The sequence below is a fragment of the Meleagris gallopavo genome, chromosome 6 (genome assembly GCF_000146605.3).
Source record: "Meleagris gallopavo isolate NT-WF06-2002-E0010 breed Aviagen turkey brand Nicholas breeding stock chromosome 6, Turkey_5.1, whole genome shotgun sequence".
In the NCBI taxonomy this organism is placed as follows: Eukaryota; Metazoa; Chordata; class Aves; order Galliformes; family Phasianidae; genus Meleagris; species Meleagris gallopavo.
In genome coordinates, this window is record NC_015016.2 from 8,555,525 (window position 1) to 8,579,140 (window position 23,616).

Consider the following 23,616-nt stretch of genomic DNA (forward strand, 5'->3'; position numbering starts at 1 on the left):
GATCCACCACCTCTTCCACGATGCAAATTACAAAATCTCTGTTTGAGATTGCTCAAAGTCCACATGTTCCTGTCCTGATCCACCACCAGCCTCGAGAGGTGGCAGAATCTCACTTTCCAAAATACCTGATCAGCTCTATCATCCAAACCTCAGACAGCCAAGCAGAATTTCACCTTCATGTGTGGCTCCGTCAGCCATCCCATTACAACACTGATTTTTTTTTTCTCTTTGAGTCACAAAGAACCAGCTGCTGGTAGGGGGAGGATACTGGATTTCATGAATCGGTAAGATATCTACTACAAACAAGCACGGCTTTCTGTGTAAAGATCTTACATCTATTCTTTATGAATACATCAAATGCAGGCTATCAAATCATAGGGTAGATAATAACATTGATTTTTAAGCAGTTACTCTGCAGTTTGCTCATGTATTCAGTGCTAGCATCTAAATCTCTTTTCTGTAATGGTTTTTAAGGAACACTCTGCTTTAAAAACAGTGTCGTGACACGGCCTAAAAACTAGATAAACCCGTAAAACAAACACACTATTTTTTTAAAGGAAACTGTTAAAAGAAACAAAAAGAGATGACACTGGTAGGATGCATAAGTTCCTGAAGCCACAAGGCAAACAGGATCTTGTTTCATTTTACATGATACTGAATAAAAATTGAATTGCTGCAGTTGCCATAGCAACTGTCACATCACTTGGCACTCCTGCTCCTTTAAATCACATAGTGCTACTGTAAAGGAATTCATGAGCCAACATGACACTTGAATACTTGTGCTTTTTACAGTATTTCAGGAGGAAAACATGAATCAATATACACTGAGAGTTGTCTCTGAAAATCGGGTTTGTTATATTTTTCTTAACATTATAATCTCCTCATTTTCTTGTCGTGTTCTTTGCAAATTTGCAAAGAAGGTGGAGGGCGTTGTCACAATCAGAGCACAAGGAAAGAAATTACTACTGACACCTGATTTCCAAACTGACGCTGTGACCTGTCACTCAGATGTCAAAATACCTTTGCTATGCAATATTCAAACCAAATACAAGGGATAAACATTGGAATTTTGCCCCTCCACAGCCAGAGTCGGTGCTATACGTGACAGCAGACAGTCTCAGTGGCATACAGGCATCTATTGCAACTTACTAGTAGATTAGAGGGGAACTCTGACTATATATGTAAAGCTAAGCACATGATAAATGTTTGCAGAGTTAGAGCCATGATTTATACTGTTTGTGAGTGTTCTGCATACATCATGAAGTTACAGAAGGTATACAACAAAATAATGACAATATATATATATTTGCTGCATATTTATATGTGATGCTTTTTTTTGTTTTGTTTTTATTTTGCTGTTTATTAATACTCTGGATGCAATTTGTTTGAAAAGCAGCCCTCTAGTGGGCTATGTATCATAATGAATAGTTAATAAATAGCATTAACATTATCTCTAAATATTAGTTAAAATGCATTTAGCAAAAACATACAAGATCTTAAATAAATGAGTCATAGATCTCCATCATTCTCTTTGGAGAAATTTAATGTTCTGTTTAGCTTTATTCCTTAAAGCCCCTAAAGCATTATTTTTAAATGCTGCTTTATGATCAGCTTCTGATTAGTATCACTTTACTATACATGTATATATTCACTAAACTGCAATAGTAATATTATTCACTGTCAGTAAGACTCCATAAAAGTTGCATATTATTATTAACATTCTATTTAATACATAATCTATGACTTTTTAAGGGTGATAGAGAATCTATAATTTGGGAAGGGTGAAAAATAAAATAACTCTTTCCATGTATTCACCAAGAATATTTCTAAGATAGTACGCCTCACAGTTTTTCATTTAATTATTATTTTTTCCTATTTGTCTTTATAGCCTTAAGGTTACATTCCATAAAGCAACGTTTTCATGTGCAGAGTGCTTTTATTCAATGAAGAAACATCACTTATGTAAGATCAACGTAATTCTAGATCTATCAAAATATCCATAAGTGAAAATGTCCTGAAACATCAAAACATCTCTATTTTAGAACATCTATAGAGATAGTGAAGTGTTCATTTTTACATATATTTTGGGTTACTTCCACTTGGTTTAGAAAAATATTCTAATTCTTACGTCAGTCATAATATAAGAAATATGATTTGTATTCTACAAATACAATTTTTTAAATTTTTTTATTTCCAATTTATATTTTTATCCAAAATTTATATTTTTATTTCCAATGATGAGTGTATTTTGTGTTCATTTAAAATAATGTATTACATCATGGGTCCTGTTCTACCGGTTCAGGACAGAGACAGTGCCATTTCCTTAGTTTATTTTGGACCTTAATTCAAATACTTTATTATTCAAATGACAGACTCTTAGCCCAGTAAACTGATTTCAATTATTACACTTTCTTGAGCCACTGGAAACTCTGACTTGTTATTTTGAAATTGTCTTGAAAAAGCAATTTCAGCCAAAAGAAGTCTTAAGTAGTTATTAGCCCATGCACTTGAACCATTGCTTGAAATTTTCTTGAACTGGAACTGGCCTCGAACAGAAACTTTGGTCACAGTCAAGCTTGGAGTGGCATCAAACTGAAACTGTCTTTTGTGACAATTTAAAAGTGCCTAAAGAAAGTGAAGTAATTAAATTCCTGAAGGATTTAGAAGTAATTCCAGCTTACCCACTGAAGTGATGTCAGCAAAGGACTGGGAATCCCAACCTTGATGAATCCTGAGCTCAGCAGGAATCAAGCAGAGCTGTGCTCTGGTAAAGAAGTTCTTCATCCACATGACCATGGATCGAATGATCTCCCTGAGATCTTGTAGGTATTTTCAACCATTTTCAACTTAAATGATTGGTAAACTCCAAATAGACAATAAATGTCTCAGCAAATACAGTATCAGAGTTAGTTAGTACTAACTAACATGCATACTTCTGCAGTACTTCTTTATCAGGGCTGTTTTTCTCTACAGCAGTTATTCCTGATTTTCTGGTGTAACAGCCATTTCATAAATGAGTTGGGTGACAAAATAATTAGCTCTTTAAGAGTGATACGTAGTACATCAAATTTCAGTCTAACTCTTTGGATCCCTAGAACACTAAATATTCTACCAGCAAATGCTAGATGCTGAAGCAGACTTGCTGCACAAACAGCAGTAAGGGTCTGTTGTTCCATAATGACCTAAAAGCTCTGCTAACCTACGCTAATTTCCAAGCAATGCTTTGCTCTATATCATAGAATCATACAGTAGGTGAGGTTGAAAGGGATCTCTGGGTCTATCTGGTTCATGCTCTGCTCAAGCAAGGCGATGTAGAACAGGTTGCCCAGGACCACATCCAGATGGCTTTTGAAGATCTCCAAGGAGGGAGAAATATACAGAAATATATATATCACTCAAACCTTATAACAGAATGCACAGAGCTCTTAAGCCAACATTTTGACATGTTAACAGCTTTTCCTACAGATAAGGCACTCATTTTTAATTCTGCTGAAGAAGAGCCAGAACCTATTCTAAACTGACACCATGCAGCTAACTTCAGCTGTATCAAAAAGACTCACTGAAGCTGTGTAAATCTTTTGTATGATGATCACAGAATCATAGAATCTTTAAGGCTGGAAAAGACCACTAAGATTATCTAGTCCAGCCATCAGCCCATCCCCACCATGCCCACTAACCATGTCCCTCAGTGCCACATCTCCACAGTTCTTGAACACCTCCAGGGACTGTGACTCTAATGTTGTTGCTTATGAAATGCTTTTCTTTGAAGAGAGGGGAGGGGGAGGAGAGACTGAGGAGCTCTGAGAGGCATTTCTTTTCTGCACAGAAGTGAAAGTTTCCTTCCACCACACCCAATGCCCAGTGTCTGCACGTTTCTTACTGTAGCACAAATCCTATTAATCACAGACCAAGGCCTAAAACAGACTCCACTGTCCAGAGGAACACACGAACTATTGCTGAGCTTTAGAACTATTCCTGCATTTGTTTACACAGCTGTTCCATTTGCTACCAGTATCACCACTATTTTCTCTTGAGCTATTTCAGATAGAAACTCGCCATACAAAATCAATTCCTTTTATTTTACAGTCCCAGAAGTGAAGATTTTATATCCATTAATTTTGTCATGAATCTGACCTACTGTACAAACAAAAAGGCCATTTCTCATTCTGAAACCAAAGTTTATTCTAAGTACTCTTGAGCATCATGATTTTGATTAACAGTTAGCATTGCATTTAAACAATGCTACAGATAAACAATTCCTACAGTGTGAAGCTAAAGAACTTCTTACTCAACAGAAGATTCTTCCCTTATGCTAAAATATGTATTTTGTTATTTTGGTGCTGTTAAATAATAGGATGAATCAAGAACAAAGTTAGGTTTAACCGGAAATAAACTAAATTTCATACTCTGTCAACAAAGGAACAACTTGGTTACTGCATCCCATTTTTTTTTCATGTAGGTGAGACTGCAGAATTGTACTAATTATGTACACAATCATGGCTGAAAAGTCTAACAAACAGGAATATAAGAGCTGGGAGAATTCATAATCAAAGAAATAAGTAAGCAGCTAAATAAATGTTCATCCAGCACCTGAATGTTCCAAACCACTAGGATCTTTCACTGCTTATCACCATATCTCAAATGTAACCTAGAATATATCAGGCCTCAAATATTTTCTTCCCTTTGGTTAAATCATTTTCACTTTTTTGGCCCTATCAAAATACGTATTTGGCAGAGTGTACAACACAAGCTTCTGTGAAAGTCTTTGTTAAGCCACATAGTATTATCATTCATTTTTCATTACAATAGCCCAAATATACAAGAGGTGAGGTCTACAGTCAAGAGCAATGACTTTTACTAACCCATGCTCAAGAATCAGATGAGATCTCAAGCAAAATAACTTCTCCATTTGTCCTAGTTCTATTAGCTGGCCTTAAAAACATATAGGAGCTCCTTGAGGCTATGGCTCCAGTACATACAACAACCTTATTATTACAACATGGACCAATAGTGTATTTGACAGGGGACAATGTTTTGTATTTCAAACATCCAGAAGTACTTTCTTTGTCCATTGACCACATGTAAGATAACAATTTATTTAACAGTAAGTGCTTGAAAAGAAGTGGGCTGAACAGAAACTGGAGATGTTGCTTTTACAGCTGACCTTGAAGCCAGCTGGAATTCATTCACTTATTGGAACTGAGTAAAATACATGGAGATATTCCATCGGCATGCATAATATTGTTGAATTCTGAGTAAAAAGTTGTACTGCATGTGGCTGCCACAGTCTGTGCCAGTCCTGGTTCTCCTGTTATTTACCAGAAAAGAAGTCCTGGGGATAGCATAAACACAAGCCTTCCTCTCGCCTCAGGTCAGGACACAGCCTGAGGTGCACATTCCTCCTGCAGCTCTTGAGTTTACACATCCTTGAAAATCTCAACTAGTTAAATCCGAGTCAGTGAAGGAGAGATGCTGGCTTTCATTTTCTGATGTCGTTACCTATGTTTTTATCAAATATCAAATGCCTGCAGCTTTGACCCTGAGAATCTCACCGAGCACCACTGCTGATACCTCTTCAGGACCGGGACTAGTAATAATGTGAATAAAGTTATACAAAGAACCTCAAAAATGATGGCAAGGTAAGTTTTTCATCTGATAAAACCCAGAAATGTTATAAAAAGGAAAATAAGTATTAAAAAAAAAAAAGTTAAGATTTCTTCAGTATATTACAAGTTATTCATTGTCCTTAATACTGAGAATAATGTAATCACTAGAAAAAGGTATTTGTCTAGCTATGCGAGTATTCACCACTAGCAAAATTACTTAAATGAAAAGGGAAAAAAAAGATAACTGTGTACACAAAATTAGCACGAGAATTAGCAATCAACTGTAGTTCATACAATGTTCTTAGCAGATAGCATCATCTTTATTAATAAATGATGAACTGCTTAGTGGAGTTTTTGCTTAGTGATATCACCATAATAACAAACACATGTTTTATTTATATTTCGAGTTACATCCAAAATATGCAAGCCATTCACTGACAGATTCTCTCTAACATCTGAAGACTCTTTACCCCAGATTTAAACTTTCATTGATCTAGATAAGATAGTACTCCATCAAAACTAAGGGGAATAATGCAACGACTTCAGTCGCTGCGCATGATGACTTCAGTTGCTGCACTCATCTTTGGGGATTTTCTTTCTGTGATACAACAAAGCAAAAAACTGCATTTCTTAAAGCCAGCTGCACTTTCCTCATAAGGATGGTATTTTTTTCTCTGTGGGATACAGTGCTATTTGTGCAGCAGATTGTATTTTGACAGATGTAACTGTATCATAAAAAGGCCCTTAGCACTACCAGACTGGTAGCTCACAAACGCTCATGAGCTCCAGGATTTCATTAAAACCAAACAACAACAACAACAAAAGAACTCCCCCCCCCCCCAAAAAAAAACCAAAAACAAAACAACAAAAAACCCCCAACAATTAAAATGTTTTTGAGAGTGCAAAATGCCTCCAAACTACTTACCTCCCCCACGCCAGTCTGCAGAATTCTCAGCCCAGTTGTTTTTTCAAGCTTCTCTTTGTTCATGGCTACAAGGAAAATCAAGATTGAAAGAGTTATGGGAAAGCTGAAATGTGCATAATTTTGCAGCACATGTAGTGTAACCAGCCTCCCTTCCTATCCTCCATCAATAAATTCATGACTTTTGCCATCTATGGAATATTTTTCCCTGATAGTCACTCTGCTATTCAGTGTTTTAAATGCATAAACGTACCATTAATTGTTCGCTTTTCGTGAAAAAGAGAACCAAACTAATTCTTGCTCCCTTGTATACAGAACATGACACATTTAATACATGCACAGTGCTTCTGGGAAGTTCTCTTTGGTAGAATCTTCCCACTGTCTTTCTTGAAGCAAGGAGCAGTGTGGCATCTTGTCACTGCAGCAGCACTGTCACCACATATGATATTTCAGAATAAATTACAGTTTTACCTAGCAGGGAAGATAAATAGTTTATCTCAAAACATCAGGATGCAGTGCACAGTATTTTCCTTTCTAAAATTGAGATTTTTTTCCTATTTATCAGTTTCTGGATCAGTAAAAGCACTCAAAAATAATCAGAAATAAAACAGCTTTAAAAAAAATAAATATATATGAGTAGTAATAACTGAGACTAGGTTATACTTATAACCTAGAAATGTCCTGTGCATGGACTTGAGCACTACCATTGCCCAAACTAAACAAGGATGAGATCATTCAGAGCTGAGGGTATAGGGTAAGGTCACCTTGTTTTGGGCAGGAAGATGTTAACCATTCAGATGCATACTATTCAATTGGATTCATGGCCAAAAAACAGACACCCATCCTGTTTTATTTGTTAATAGAAACGAAATCTTATAGCCTTATTAAACTCTTCTCTCTTAGTTGTCTAGTCATTGACTATCTAATCCAAGTGAGTCATGTAGGTTCTCTCTGCAGTCAATGGGAAGATATGAACATTTAACACTATGAGTCATCCCACACAGTTTACACACATCAGGAGGCACCTCTCTCTTTCCTCTGATTACAAGGATTACTGGGATAGACTCGGCTTCTCAATTTAAGAAAGCTGAAGGAAGTATTGCTACCAGAAAGCATAAGAAGTGTGCCAGAACATACTATAAACAGTAAATTTACATAAAAATGCTGAAAAGAATTCATATATTTTTCCTTCATTTTGGAAAAATACAATTTAATTGCAGCTGTTTGAAACATTCAGGACAGTTCACATCATAGCAAACAGTTCTTAGGAGCAATGTTATTGTGAGACGATGCTTTCTTTAGTTAGTCCAAAGTAGAACATAAATGACTCACATTTATTTCAGAGGTGAGTTGTATCATTAGGGCTCATTTTCACCTCATATATCCAAAATGCGGAATTATTTTTCTAAGTATTTGTATGTGCAAAGAATCAAAAAGTAAAAATGTAAGCAAACCTAATACAGAGAAATTTTTCTACCTCCAGCAAGATATTAATTTGTGCATGATGTAAATGGAGAGGAAAGCTCAGTCCATCTTTTAGACCCAGCTGTTTTGCTGATAAGAACACAGAATCCCCAGCATAAACATGTGGTTTGCTGGATCACAGCCTAAAAAACACACACAATACTCACATACATACTACTTAGACCATGCTTTACACATTAACAATGTATGTTTTTATTACACTCAGAGTCATTGGAACTGCAAAAGGATGGTTTGCCTGGATCACATGATTTGAGGCTATATTTATATAAGTTGTACAATATGAATTTCCAAAAAGTAAACCTTTGCAAACAAGCTTGATTTTCAGCCTTGAGATGGACTCTGGATTGTGTTGCTTTATGGATGGCAGATAATTTGCCACACTGACGTTTTCCCTTTTGGATTGTGCCCTGCTAGCACACTGATAGAATCATGCTCAGCACATACATTAAAGACATTTATATCAAATGCAAAAATTTAAAAGATTAAAAAGAACTGGAAACCCTATGGCCTCCTTCAGAAAAACTGCACCAGATGATTCTTTGGTAGCTTGGGGCAAATACAGCTGTGCAGCAGAGTGGCTGTAAAATAAATGAGGTACAAGTAAACAAAAGGCTAAATCCTACTACGTACTTTTATACTGCAAGAAAAGTTAACAGGAAATATTTGGTCTGCTGAATCACTGAATTTTGTATTCACTGCTACATATTTTACCAATCTCTTCTTTATAGGTTTCCTGCAGACTTTAGTTTTTGAAGCTTTGAGATATATATATACATAAGGTGTACTTAACACACCCTTCCCTCTTGATATTGGCTAAAATAAAAAGGACAGCTCTGACAGCTGTGCTAACCTAAACCTTGCCAAAATAGAGAGGCATGAAGGCATGCTGTTACTGATCAAAAAAGAACCTGAAAAGGGTGAAGCTCAGGAACTGTCAGACCACAGAGAGAGATACAGCCAAACATCTCCAGCATCTTCACTCCCAGTGTGTAACAGGAGCATATTTTAACTACACTTGAACGTCACAAACAGTTTAGAAAAGTCAAAAATTCAGTCAAAAACAATGGTTCCAAGCCTATAGCATCAACCACATATCAAGAAACTGCTTGAAGTTACTGAACATTGATATAACTTCTTAATTCTTTCTATCTATCATTGCAATTAAGAATGTCAAACATAGTCAGTAGGCTATTGTTACATGAGGAAAAAGTGGTGGGAAAATAAATTCAGTTCCTTGAAAACTGGCCTACGTTTTAAAGGGTATTTTACTGTGCTACCTACTAGTTTTCACTCCAGTAGAAATATTCAGCAGATAATATTTCTGATGCAGAATTTATGGACTAGAAATAATAATTTTGTGTAACGTGGTATGTTGCACAAAGTTGATTTGTTTCAACCTTGGCTTAATGTCCTGAAATACTAATGGAGGACTCACAAACTAGTGTCCTTCTATGATGGATTGACTGCAATAGCCAAAAAGGGAAGGCCAACAGATATCATCTACCTGGAGTCCTGGAAGGCCCATGGTCCCACACCATATCGTTATCTCTATACTGGGGAAGTATAGATTTGAAGGACTATATGGTGAATAAGGAACTGACTTGGAGAGCTCATTGAGAGCAGCCCTGAGGAAAAGGACTCAGGAATTCTGGTGCGTAAAAAGCTTGATGCAAGCCAGCAGTGTGTCCTGGAAGGCCAATTGTATCCTGGACTGCATCAAAAGAGGGGTGGCCAGCAGGGTGAGGTAGGAGATTGTTTTCCTCTATTCTGCCCTTGTGAGGCCCCATATAGAATATTGCATCTAGATCAGAAGCCACACCACAAGAAAGACATAGAGCTGCTGGAGAGGGTCCAGAGGAGGGCCGTGAAGATGGGCATAGGTCTGGAGAAGATAAGGCTTTGGGGACATCTTATAGTAGCCTTCCAGTACCTAAAGAAAAGCTGGAGAGAGACTATTTAAACAGGAAGATATGGTAGGACCTTTTAAACTTAAAGATTATAGATTTAGGTTAGAAAAAGTTTTTAAGTATGAGGCACTGAGGCAATGGAATTGGTTGCCCAGAGAAGCTGTGGATGCCCTATCCCTGGAGGGGTTCAAGGCCAGGTTGAATGAAGTCTGGGCAACCTGATGTAATAGGTGGCAACTCTGCCAATGGCAGATGCATTAGAAATAGATGATCTTTAAGGTCCCTTGAATCCAAGCCATTCTATGATAGAAAAAACAGCTACTCCAAAAAAAACCAAACCAAACCAAACCAAACCAAACAAAAAACCAGAAAAACAACTCTCAAATAAATAAACAAATAAAACCAATTCCATTTGCAATGTATAAATCCCATTTTTTAATCTCCCACTGAAACAAAAAGAGCCTCCAAACACACAAAAAAGGAGGCTTTTAAATTAAATTCATTAGATGAAGGATATGCAAATTACCTGGAGGAGCAGAGCCCTATAATGTTCTCAAAATTCTGCAATAGCCTATTTAATTAGTATTTTAATTTATCAGAATAATTCTTTGCACTTGACAATTTATGCAGTATCCCATATAATTAAGCACGTAGCTACACTGGAATAATTTTGCCTTCTCTCTGTATACCAGTTATTTTAACCTGAAAGAATCTGTGGAAGTCTCTTCTGTGATCTAAATTACAATGGGGACAACTTAATGGCTTTGCTCTATTAGGGAGCACGGTGAGGGTGTTACTGAGTGTTTCAGGGTAGCGACTGTCACTATTTGTCTTCACCAACCAGAGGGAAGTCTGACGTGTTTCCCAAGGGCTAACATTTATTTCCTTCAGCAAAGTTATCTGCCAGTGGCATAGTCAGGAATTTGACTGCCTAGTTTTGTAGTCGGTAGGTTTGATCTCAGCTCACTGGTTATTAGGAGAAACAGGTTACAGAGAGTGTCAAGTAGAACTCCAGTCTCATTTTAACCCTTCTGGAAGAAGGAAGTCCTGAGAAATGAGTAGTTCACAAAGGTTTGATGTAAAGCAGGTTGCCAAGCATAACTATGCCCTCCAAAGTACTCATGGGAGCACATGTACACTGTACAAGTGCTGCAGGATTTACCCCCTCCATGGAAGAAACCACCCTAAATATGAAAAGTATTTGTCGGAAGTTGGTATCACTCACAAGGAAACCTTCTTTTTCTGCTATGTATCTGACTTTGAGGGTGTGTTTTATCTAATTAAACACAGAAGACAACAGTATTTACAGCCATATGATTCCCCTGACCTCTATTACATGCCCATTTCAGAATGAGTCAATTCATGCCCTGGACTCACTAACGATATTGACTGAACCTCCAGTCAATAAAACGATGGAAGGCAATTAATTCAGATTTACTGTCCAATGAATTGTACACCAACGATTCTCTTCACAACTGTTGTTGCAAAGCCCCTTTCACAAAGACAAATTCAGAAGAATTTCACCTATTTTCCTGTCTTTGAGGAAAGGAAAGGGAAATGGAGGAAGGGAAATTCAGAGAAATGGTATTTATTATGCTTTTAATTTTTTAACAGATTTCACAAATCTAACACAAGCAAACATTGCATTTATTTCTATCAAGTGCTTCGGATTATATGGAAAGTTTCTTTCTAGGATGAACCAGAAAGACTACTTTATGGTTGCACATGGGTGGCATACATACACAGCGCATAAAAAAATCTTTGTCTCTTGTAATTCAATGAAAATGGAACGTTTGGGCCCTCTCTCTGTTGAGAATTTTTAGAGTAAACCTGTTCTTGCACCTCCTGAAACTGCTGAGGTAGTCACAGAGCAGAGAAAAAACAGAGACAGCTCAGCACTGTCTAGGTCTTTCAGAATATTGGAGTATGTGGATATGTAATATAGGCTTTCCAACCTTGTGCACTTGGCTTTGCTAGAAATAATCAAAACACATTTCAATGAACTTGGAATTAGATACTTAGGTATCGCAATGTTCAGAAGAGTAGACTTTCTGGAATACAAGATAAAACCTCTTCCCCTTTAGCACACATCTCTGAATTCCTCTCGGCATTCCTTCCAGGGAATGCAGCCTGTGAATTTGTAACTCCTCTCCCTGGGCAGGAGTAGTACTGGGCGGCAAGTAAATAAGTCACGAAACACAACACAAGCATCCAAAGTGCTCCAGCTTGAAACAAAAATTACTAACTCACAAAGCCACATGCAAGGAGAGGAAAGTTCCCTCCGCTCAATTTTACAATTCAGTGAAGGAAAATTATACAGACTGCAGGGCAAAAGGCATTTTGTCTTCCATTCGCCAGTGGGTGATGAAGAGAGATTGTAGCTTCATGCGTAATTTCTAGTTAACTGGCAGCCAGGCCTGGATTGAAAATGGTTGCAGAGAAGTCAAAGCGACATATCTGTACTAGTGACAGCTTGCTAAATATTATGTCATATTCAATTTTCTAGTCATTTTTCAAATGATTTTAATTAGATATTGTTTCAATCTCACGTGCGTTAATTTAATTTCTGGTATCAACATTTCAGCTTTCAATCTGCTCAGATACAGTACCTTGCTGTCTGGAATAATTTAAAATATCGTTTGCATCTCTAGCGATTTTCAGGGCACACATCATTTACAACCCTCTCTAGCTAATAAAACTAGCAGATAAAAATTCAGGCCATACTCCCTGTGCCCCTTTAGATTTTCACAGATTTTGGTACAAGATAGCCAAATATACATGTACAGAATCAAGGACTTTCCATCTCTGATTCTCTTCAATTCTGTTAAAAATGCATGAGAAATAAGGAATTTGTCAGGCAAATAGCAGCACTACTAAGAGAAAAACTGGCCCATACCAGAGAATCTGAAAGTTGTATATTTTCAAAAACTCATTCACTAAAATGAAATCACTTTCTCTTCTCTAAAACATTTACCTCTCATGTCCCCAAAGTCCCACAGTCAGAAAATATTGAAGAATAGGGCTGCAAGCGTCTGATACATCAAGACCTCTCACGGCTCTCTGTTTGCATAGATTAGACACACATATTTTAAGCATATTCTTTCTGCCTGACTGCTTGTATTGATTTATTTTTACTGACTTAATAAATAGCTGCTCAATTGTATGTTTTCTCCTAACTGTCCTTTAAAATCAGCACAATGCTATTTTAAAATATGATATTTAAATTGTAGCAAAGGAGTGTGGAATATATTAGATAACATTTTTGCATTTCTCTGGAGGATTTATGTTAATAGTAGGATCCCTCCCTATGAACATTGCCTGTCTCAATTAAAACGTCAGTTGAGGCTCACTTGTTAGACAAGAGCAAACATGTATTGTCAGAGATTGAATTATCCCATCGTGAGATAGGCATCATTTCCTCATCATATATAAACACACATGATGAATATATATGGTCATATGAGATATTTTTCCACAGGCAAATAAATATATATATAAGCTCCAAAATACTTCAGCAGTAAAACACTCCTACAAACATCTCAGCTACAGAGAGGAATTTTTTAGGTGCAGTGTCAATGTGATGGTTCTATCCTGGAAATACGAACAACACTACTTCATATGAATTAAAACTGTAGGAATGAAAACCATTTATTTGTTCTTAATACTTTCCTGCAGAGCTTCAGAAACCCATTTTCAAAACTATTTTCTTAAATCATTTAAGGAAGTCCACGTCCATCAACTGCAGAGAACCGAGAACTGATAATGAAAAATAGCCATGCTTTAGTTGTGTATGTCTTACAATTGAGAATATACTTCAATGACTTATTAACTTTTTAATACTGTTAACCACTGCAGTTGTAATAATTCAATCCTGCACATTTCTTTATGCTCTGTATGGCACATGTATGTGTAACAATTTGCCTGCATACTTAAAACACTTATATTTATAGCTGAAGATGTACCAATTCAGCCAATGTTAGCAGAAATGGATGAAAAGAAGTGTTAGTCCACTCTTCACATCAACTTTTCTTCAGATAAAAATTCCTTGACACATTTCAGCCCCATAAAAGTAATTGAGATAGAACAACCTGCAGCAAGCTGAGCAGAAGCCCGAGTAGAATATGCTCAAGTAAACAACTGCAGCGTGAGCAGACAATTTTTCTCAGCAAACTCCCTTCTGAGATGATTGATAATGTCTATACTAACTTTTTAATTGTATTTCTGGGGAGTCCCAGTCAGCTTAACACTGAACTTCACCATCATATGTTCAGTCTTAACTTTTACAAATTAGAAAGCAAGATTCGTCGTCCCACGGGATGGAGGGTAAGAATGACCATCTGGATTTCTCTCAGCCATTCTCAGTGTGGGGAAGGCTTTGCCTCCTCACCTTCACAACACTGAAGGAGTTTCACACAAGGAGCTTAAAACCAGAGTTTCTTCTCTTTCCTTTTAAACAATCAGCACCATGGAATAGAATTGTAGAACACTACACTTTTTCTGTTTAAGATTTTAACAGATTGTTTTCATTTTCTTTTGATAAAATACTACAAAAAATACGTAAAACAGATAATTGCAGTCAGCTTCTCAAGGTTAGCTACATATTCTGGAGTTCCATATCTGCTTTTTGCTTCTATTTGTATATTTTCTCTTTCCATATTCCTCATTTTAGTCCCTCAGGACTGCATCTCCCTTCTCTGTTTTATTGTTTTCATAGAAGAGTTCTCTGTCCTCTTTACAAACACAAACAGCTATGTAAGATCAGTCCCTTGTCCTTTTAGCATTTTAGAAGTGGAAAAAATTAGAAGCTTCTATGGTCAACTCTATCTAATAGAAACAAATATATTTACTTACTTCCAGCCCAGAAAGAGTAATATCTAAAATAATTCTCTCTCATGTTTTCTCTTTTCTAAAAATACTAATTGGGGATGGGAGAGAAACAGGTAGTGTTTCAGAAGCTGGTACTGGTGATGTTTATAGTTTCACAGAAAATAAGGGAATAGTTACCTGGACTTTAACTGAGTGAGAACAACCGTTTACAAGGGTGGATAGAGATAGGAAAGGGGGGAATGGTTTTAAACTAAGACAGAAGGGGTTTAGGTTAGATATTAGGAGGAAGTTTTTCACACAGAGGGTGGTGAGGCACTGGAACAGGTTGCCCAAGGAGGTTGTGGATGCCCCATCCCTGCAGGCATTCAAGGCCAGGCTGGAGGTGGTTCTGGGCAGCCTGGTCTGGTGGTTGGTGACCCTGCACATTATCAGGGGGTTGAAACTAGATGATCACTGTGGTCCTTTTCAACCCAGGCCATTCTATGATTCTGATTCTATGTATGTGTGTTTTCATTGGAACGGATGATGCGTTACTAAGGTGAGGCAAAGGACTAGACCGCCCTTCCAGCAGCTGACCAACTACATTTTTAACATTTCTACTATGTTTCAACAGGAAACAACTGAAAGGATTCAGGAAAAGAAAATGGAGAACAGTCATTCCTCCCTTAGAGCAGGGATCCACTCTGTCTGAAGGCTCCCTTGGAAAGTACACTGAGCTTTTTTGATATTACAATACGTAATACTTAGAACTACATAGGTTGGCTTCTAACTATTAAGTCTCATCATTGTTAAGCTGTTAGGTTTCTCCTATTTACATCACTTAGAGACTTCTCATGGAAACAGCCTGAAATGCATGATTTATTCTTACTCTTACTTAAAATCTGTTGAAATTTTTAGACAGATGTTGTAGCATGTTTGCACTAGTATATGAAAAATTTAAGAGGCATTACCACTAATTCACAGCATGCCAAACTGTCACTATTTTTAATAAATACACATTCAATAACTGTCATTTTTTTCCAGTTATTTCCTCAACTTCCACAGTTAATAAAACAGTACCCTTTAGGTTCATTTCTTTAATGATCCAAAACACAACTACAAGCCATGCTATTTGTTATTCATCTGCAACTACACTTAATGTCATCCTCATGGCACAAATGTAACAAGACTGAGTTGGAAAAACATTAGCAATATTTCAACTGACTGGTTCACTAAATCATGAATAACACAGCTAATGCACAAGGTCATTCACTAACAAAATCTATTTGCCATGCCCTCAGAATAAAATGAAAATATTTATTACGGCGGAAGCCACTAGTAACAGGAGCCACAATAAAGCTTTCAGGTGGAAGTGGACAGGGATGATGTCAACTTGCCTATTGTTTCTCATAATGATTTTTCACAATGAAAATTTGGAAAGCTACTTCAGTAACCTTAAAAGAAGTTATTTGAAAAAGAAATTCAGCAAACTACAGAAGATTCAGTGAAACCTGCGTATAATTCAGAAACACAAGCTCAGTGTTTTTAAAAGAATACCAACTTTGACCACATCATAAAAAGTAAAATAAAATCATGTTTTGTCCAGAATGAGGAAATGCAAAATAAGGATGATAGATGTTCTTCTACAGGAATGACTGAGTTCCAAGTGCATTTATAGATTTCCATACGCATGTGTGAGGACAGGTGTGCATATTTGATGAGAATGATGAGAAAAAGGATTTAACAGAGAAGACCTACATGCGTGAAGAATGGTTACCTTGCAGACTGTGGGGACAGCTGTAAGGGAAAGGTTACAGTTCCTACTGTCAGTCTCAGAAGACTTTGGCACTTATTCAGTAGCTACCAGAAGTACAAACTCAACACACTGAAACCCAAACGAGTCCTTCTAAATGCTTTATTTCTCCCACTGGAAAGACGGAAAGGATTGCTGAAGCCATACGCAAAGTAATTATTATTATAAATCATTGTATCATATGCAAATTCTTCTCATTGCCAGCACCCTTGAGTGTATGGTACTGTGCAAGCACAGAGCAAACAGGTGGACCTCATATCTACCAAACAAATGGTGACAGTGAATAGCTATAGATAGGAGTAAAGATAGCACAGAATTAATATTAGCCAACCGACAGCAGAACACCAAAGCAACATCCATTCACACAGTGCTCTTCCTCTTATTTTCTGGCATGGGAAATGATGTGATTAGCTAAGCCTTATAAATCCTTTAAAAGCTGCAGCACTTTTCCCGCTTCGCTGTTTAGAGGAGCAGAAGAGATTTATTGGCAGGGGTTAGAATAAGGAGAAATGGCAGGAAAGGGCATTCTGATCAGCTTTCCCAGAACTACTGGAAGCAAAGGCAAAGCTTTCCTTTTCTGTAATTAGAGTGATGGAGAGGTCTCTATTTTGCGGTAGGCTTAACCCAGTGCTTATTGGCATGAGTTTCTGCTGGCATTGTCTCTCCTTTAACAGTGCTGTGAAAACATTTTTACAGACTTCTTTCCAAAGTGTAAAAAGGATACCTGGTCTGCCCTGCTCTCTGTGGTTCCAGTTCAATCCTAGGAAGTTACCGATCAGATTGGAGACCCCTCCTTGGGCAAAATGACATTCTGCATTTCTGAGCTCTGTTCACTTTGTGGAGGAATCCTACATTCAGAAAGAAAAGCATTTCTGCCATGTTGCTTTCTGAAAATAAATCATTAAGAAACTGCAGAAATACTGGAACTGAAGCAGATTAACTGACAGGTGGGAGGTTGTGGGTTCTTTCTCAGGAGTTAGCCCTGCTGGTGCCCTTAAAATGCCAGCGATACGCTCTTGTGTGTAAGCCCTCATCCTTTTGGCAAAATGTGCATCACTGGCAATAAGTCTTCCATTCGTACCAGCTGAGCTTCCCTGGCAAACATTGACTGACGGGGTTTACAGACACCAGATCCAAAGCAGAGATAACCTCTGTCAAGGGTACGATAACCACTTTCATTGGCGCTGATGCATTCAAAAGAGGACATTGGCCCACAGCCTTTATGAGACTGTCAGACTTGTATGGATTATGCAATTTAACGCATAGAAATCATTACTGGATACAATTTACTATAAATGTAAATGAAATGCCTATCCGCTTTATGCATACCCGGGCATAGGTCACTATTAGAGTGTCAGCAATTTCTAGCAATTTCTGCAAGCTGTTTTCTGTGAAAATTAGCATCATAGGTTCTTTCTGGGGTGAAAACATATAGGAGAGCTAAAAGCTAGGTGAGATGCTTGCCCCATTTGGGCAGGCAGACTTCCTCCCATTGGGATAGGGTGTTGGCACACCTGGGATTGCAACCAGGTTCCCAAAACTTCCCCTGAATGCACCCCTGCTAGAAACCATCCATGAAAGTAGAATTTGCTCCTGGAAAAGAGAAGCAGATATCACAACGGCAGTGCAGATAATGACTTCCTCAGGAAATAATTTTGTGAGAAAATGCTGTGCATATTTCCTGACCTCTCTTTTGTAGACTGCCAAATCCATGACTGATTTCTAAAGGAAAGGATGCTCTTTAGAAAGCAATTTAAAATTCTTTTTATATATATTTATATCATACACCAGAGTCCTACAGTAATCTAAACTTATACAGCTAACATGCATGTCTCAACATAAGATATATACATATAGCTTATTCCACCTACTACTCTTCAAAAATGAATATGGAACAGCAGTATAAACATAAATTAAGTATGAGGTATACATCTCCCCCATTCGAGATGAATGTATATTATTATCCCTTGACCCTTTCTTAATGTTCCATTTTACCATGTTTCTAAAATATTTATACCATACAGGGTGTTAAATTATAGCAATTAAGACCATAGTATGGTTTTATTAATATTTCATCAAGAACATTTCATAATTTGAATTTCCCTGATGCCCTTCTGTTGCTTTGCTGTGCACTGTGGGGATGGAGGGCAGCTCTACTTTGTTCCTCTTCATCTTTGCAGAACTTTATCAGCATTCCACATTATTTAGCCAAATGTATTATTTTGCACCTACTGGTTTTTTTTTCTTTTTTTTCTTTTTTTTTTTCCCACTCTGTGACCAACAATTTTGGGTCCTTTGTGTCCATTTCTGTGCCCTCAGTACAATAAAGTCATCAGGAAATTGGAGAGAGAGCAGAGAAGAGGCTGCAGTTTGAGTATGAGGAGAGCTGCGGTTTGTTCTGCTGGGTTTGGAGGAGGATAAATTAACTACTGCCATTTGATACCCAGGCACAACTGTAAAAAAGATGGAGCCAGACTTCTGCATAGATTCATACCAAGAAAACAGGAGTAAAGGGCACATCGTAAGTTGGATATAGGAAATGCTGGTTGGACAGAAGGAAGGAACTACTCACTGAAGCAGAGATGGTTAACATGGGAACAGGCTGTTCTGTGAGACTGTTGAATCTTTATTTTATGAGATTTCCAAAATTCAGGTGGAGCAAGGCCCTCAGAAGCCTAACTTTAGATTCAGTATCGCTTTCAACGGACATTGGGCTAATGGTCTCCATAGGCTCCCTTCCAATTTAAATTTGCCTATGAACATAAAGATAAACCTACTATCTTTTAAAGCAGTGGTTCTTCACATGAGAATGTATAATTCTATTGTGGTTTTTTTTTAGTTGTGTGTGTATTTGTTGCTTTTTTTTTAAATACTGATAAACCCTTACTTCAAGTGGACTCTGCATGTTTTTATGAGGAAAGGTTGTGATTCTCAAGAGTGTCACCATCACTCAGTCCCGGATTCAACAACTCAATTTTATTTCTGGTTTAGTCTATTCTTACACTGCAAAGCACTACAGACATTTTCAGCTGATGAATCACAGCCCAAGAACACTGGAGTGGAGTGAAGAAAAGAAACACAGAAATTTGAGGAAATTCAAACTCCCAATTTCCCAGGACTTTCAATTAGCCTTGGCTATATTTTGCATTCTGAATTCCAAAGATGAATTCTTAATGCACTATTAAATATCTAGAAATCAGGCATTTAGTAAACAATTATTGTCTACTTTCTCTATAGCTGGTAGAGAGAAAGAGGCACTTCCAGACACACTTCATCCGCACTCAGATAAACAGAAGTATTATTCAGAAGTAGGTAAAGTTTCACTACCATTCCACGTGCAGCCACAATTTGCCAAAAGCAGTTCAGGGCTTGAAGCAAAGTAATAGCCAAAGATTCAAGGAAATGATTTGTGAGATACAGAAGGTGATCTCCCAATGTAAAGTGATGGACAGTGATGACTGACTTAACCTAGCAAAGAAATACAAGAGTTAAATGATAATTGTGAAATATTTCATTAATTTTAGAACACCAAGGATAGCTTTTATGAGGAGCAGATTACAGCATCTTATTTTTGTTCTAAACCATTAAATTGCCCTTTTTTGTGTGCTGTAATTATGTTGCATTAAATACTTTTATGAATTGTTACATTCAGCACACAGCAGTCTGTCTTCAAAATAATGGAATGCTACAGTTATTATATTTCAATTTGGAAAAAGCAGCATTATGTGTATCATAGGGATCAATTTTCATTAATTTCTGATAATGCCCACAAAAAGCTTCCTCCCCCTCAAAGAATTTCCTGAACAAACAAAGCTGACACATGATGAGAAGGAACAAGTGCCAAAGGGCTATCCTGCAAGGATTTGTGTGGCCTGAGAATTTATACAAATGGAGGCACCAACAGAAAAGCACAGATCTCTATATTATATTGTCATGGAGAGGAAGAGTTGACGCTCCTTCAGGTAACACCGTGCCACATATGAAAAAAATTCTGAGCAATTCTGAGCAATTAGTTTCACCAAAGGTTGAGTGAAAATTTGAACTTTCTGCTATCCTGCAACGAAGCTCTGAAAGAAAGAGGAAGGTTTTTTTTCACTTTTAGGATGGGTGAGAATATGAATGCAAGATAATTAACAGGTTGCTTCATCTCTGGTTTTTGATAGCTTAATTTGGTCTTCTGTAATTTTGTATCTGGACAACTCCTTGGGTCAAGTCGGGAATTTAATTCCCACAAAATCTCATCTATAATGGATAAGAGCACCAATTTCTTGTGAAACGGAGATATATGTAGGATGTAATTATACGTAAAGTGTATGCGTTCTGTGCGAACTATGTATGGTGCTGGTGTGGGATTTGCATATATTTGAATATTCATTAGATCTTCAATATCTTGTGAAACAAAATGCAATAAAGGAATGAACAGAAACAGAGATAACAACGAGAAGATGCATCTCTCATTTTCCTAATTTCACACTGTATAATGAGCAACCCATCTATTTTCTTCTTTAAACATATCAACAAGACATTTGATATTATAAATAATATTAAATAATGGACATCGATAGTGCATTATAAGTTTGCATTCGATCACAATCTTTAAATTAAATCCTAAGATATTCATGCTTAAACAATAATAATAGAAAATTAAGCTTTAAATATAGGACTGTCATGGAAATTGTATTAGTAAGTTATAGTTAGAATACTTTAATAACATTAACTTTTCTAAATCAAACTGCAAGCACTGTTGAAAATTCATTAGAAGGAATTGAAATTCCTTTATCATATCAATGATAATACTGCATTTGCATCATTCTTTAAAACTACTGTATTATCACCTATGCAATTTTATTATTGACTGGATCACATCTTAAAATTAGTACTTCAGGACCTATAGAGTTAAAGGAAAGTAGCGTTTTTTTACAGCCTAATACATCTGAAGGGAAAAGCACTCAGAGTATCTAAATATGTTTTTTATACACAGTTTGAACACCAGCTGTTCAAAGTGAAGTGCTCCCTTTGGTGTGGAACATGAACTACTTGGGATAGAAGAGCAGAGCAGCATCAAAGGAGGACCAACCATCTGATGCCACCAAATGCATGTATTGATTTCAGATTTTGAAAGCTCCCTTTACATTGAATATTTAGCAGATACAATGAAAGTTTGAACTGAGCCGTATTAGTTTAAACCCTGCTTTAACTAAAATGTAATCTCTGAGAAGGACACACAAGTTATACATATCATTATGCTTGTTATCAGCAAACAAGATAGTAATTCAGAGACAGATACATGTCACAGTGGGCTTCTGCACTGTGGACATTAAAAAAATACAAATGTTACATGCATTTATGATCCTCAATAGACTATGAGAAAGAAATGACTTTGAAACATCTTCTGTGGAGTAGGCTAATGATCTTTTTTAGCATCGTTACAGTTAGAATATTTAATCTATTTCTTTGCTACTGGTAATATTCTATACTAAATTTTAAGCATTAGAAAAGCTACAAAGCAATTAAATTGATTATTGGATTTAAGTTTCACTTTCATTGGGTCTTTTTTCACATTTCTTGTATTAATTATTAATTAATATTTACTTTCAAAAGACTCATGTTCCTTGTTTCATTTGTAATAAAATCAAGACTTCCTTGTCATATCCGAGATGCTGATTCCATTTTAAATCTAGGTGCTAGATAATAGCATTTGATAAGATGGTGAGAAGGATAACCACGAGTATCGTCCATAGAGTAGTTCAAGAGCCATGTAGATGTGGCAGTGAGGGACATGGCTGAGTGGGCATGGTGGGGATGGGATGATGGTTGGACTAGATGACCTTTGTGGTCTTTTCCAACCTTTCTGATTCTACGATTCTATTTACTATGCGGTATGTGGTATTCGGATTTCTTTCTCCAAACGTTACATCTCATTAAAACAAAATCAAGAGCCAACAAACCTAAAACATAGAAACCACGAAGCCTGGGAAAATGAAGCTGGTTTAGACACATCTGGCAATAGTTTCAAAACATCCTCCATGAACACCTTCCTCATTTTTAGCCATAAACACCTTCCATAACAGATCCAAACGAGCTGCTGATCTGCTGACAGAAGGTGATGTTTGTTATATCACTAAGCCTTCTTAATCCAGAGTAGACCTGGAATAAGTTTTCCAAATTAATCATTTATTTATCACAAAAGTTACTTTTTTCATGATATCAAAATAATAATTCTCTTTGCACCAACTGAAAATGCATCAGGACAAGAGGGAACATTGCACATACATTCAACAGGTATTTTGGAGAATGAGAGACAGCGGTTTTATGAGAAATGAGAATAAAACAAGTAGAAAAATATTTTTTGCTTCAGTTGCTACCTTTGCTTCAAACTTATTTTAAAATACCTTTTTCTTATGAACATAATTCTTGCCATTGTTTATATAATTTGCATCTGATACATACATAGGTAAGCTCCATGGCAAAGTCTGGAGTGTATGCCTGGGGATACCTAGGGAGTTATTAGCAATAGTTGCATCTAGTATACTTTTCATGGAAATTATTACTGTAGAGCAGAATATGCATTGGTGCCCAAGCTGCCAAGGTGAACTTCCACATCTTGGCATGCTCTGCCCTCCCTGGGCCTGGCAGAGACAGGGGACAGCAGGACATATGCCCCAGCCTGTTGATCTGCCACGGAAATGATAGCTTTTGGTAGAATAAATGAGTAGCAGCCATACACAACACTTTAAGTCTTGCAGCTAAAGCTATTTGAGCATATCTACCTGAGTCCTGCAGCTGACTCCATCCCATGTGCCTCTCCGTACAACCCAATTAGGAATTCAACCCTGGATAAAGGATATTTTCCCTACTGAGCGCGCATTTTTTGTTTTGCTATTTTATTTGAACATGTCCTAACCAGGCAGTGTTGGATACCTGCCTGACGAGGGTAAAGGCGACTGATTAATTTGTGGTTATAATAGTACATTTAATTACACCAGATTATTTTACGTGTTGGTAAATTCTCTCCAAACAGATTTGCTTTTTTAGATCTAATTGGTCTAACACTTTCTTTTTTTCTTTCTTTTTTTT

At 37.0% G+C, this 23,616-nt stretch overlaps 1 protein-coding gene across 5 annotated transcripts in view; it reads right to left on the minus strand.

Moving 5' to 3' along the window:
* PTPRN2 (protein tyrosine phosphatase receptor type N2) overlaps positions 1-23,616 on the minus strand; it is a 561,093-nt gene that overhangs the window by 219,713 nt on the left and 317,764 nt on the right. For all 5 annotated transcript variants that reach the window (XM_010712395.3, XM_010712396.3, XM_019616265.2 and 2 more), the window contains exon 12: positions 6,532-6,596. In XM_010712395.3, coding sequence (XP_010710697.1) covers positions 6,532-6,596 — 65 coding nt within the window. The remainder of the gene's footprint in view (positions 1-6,531; positions 6,597-23,616) is intronic.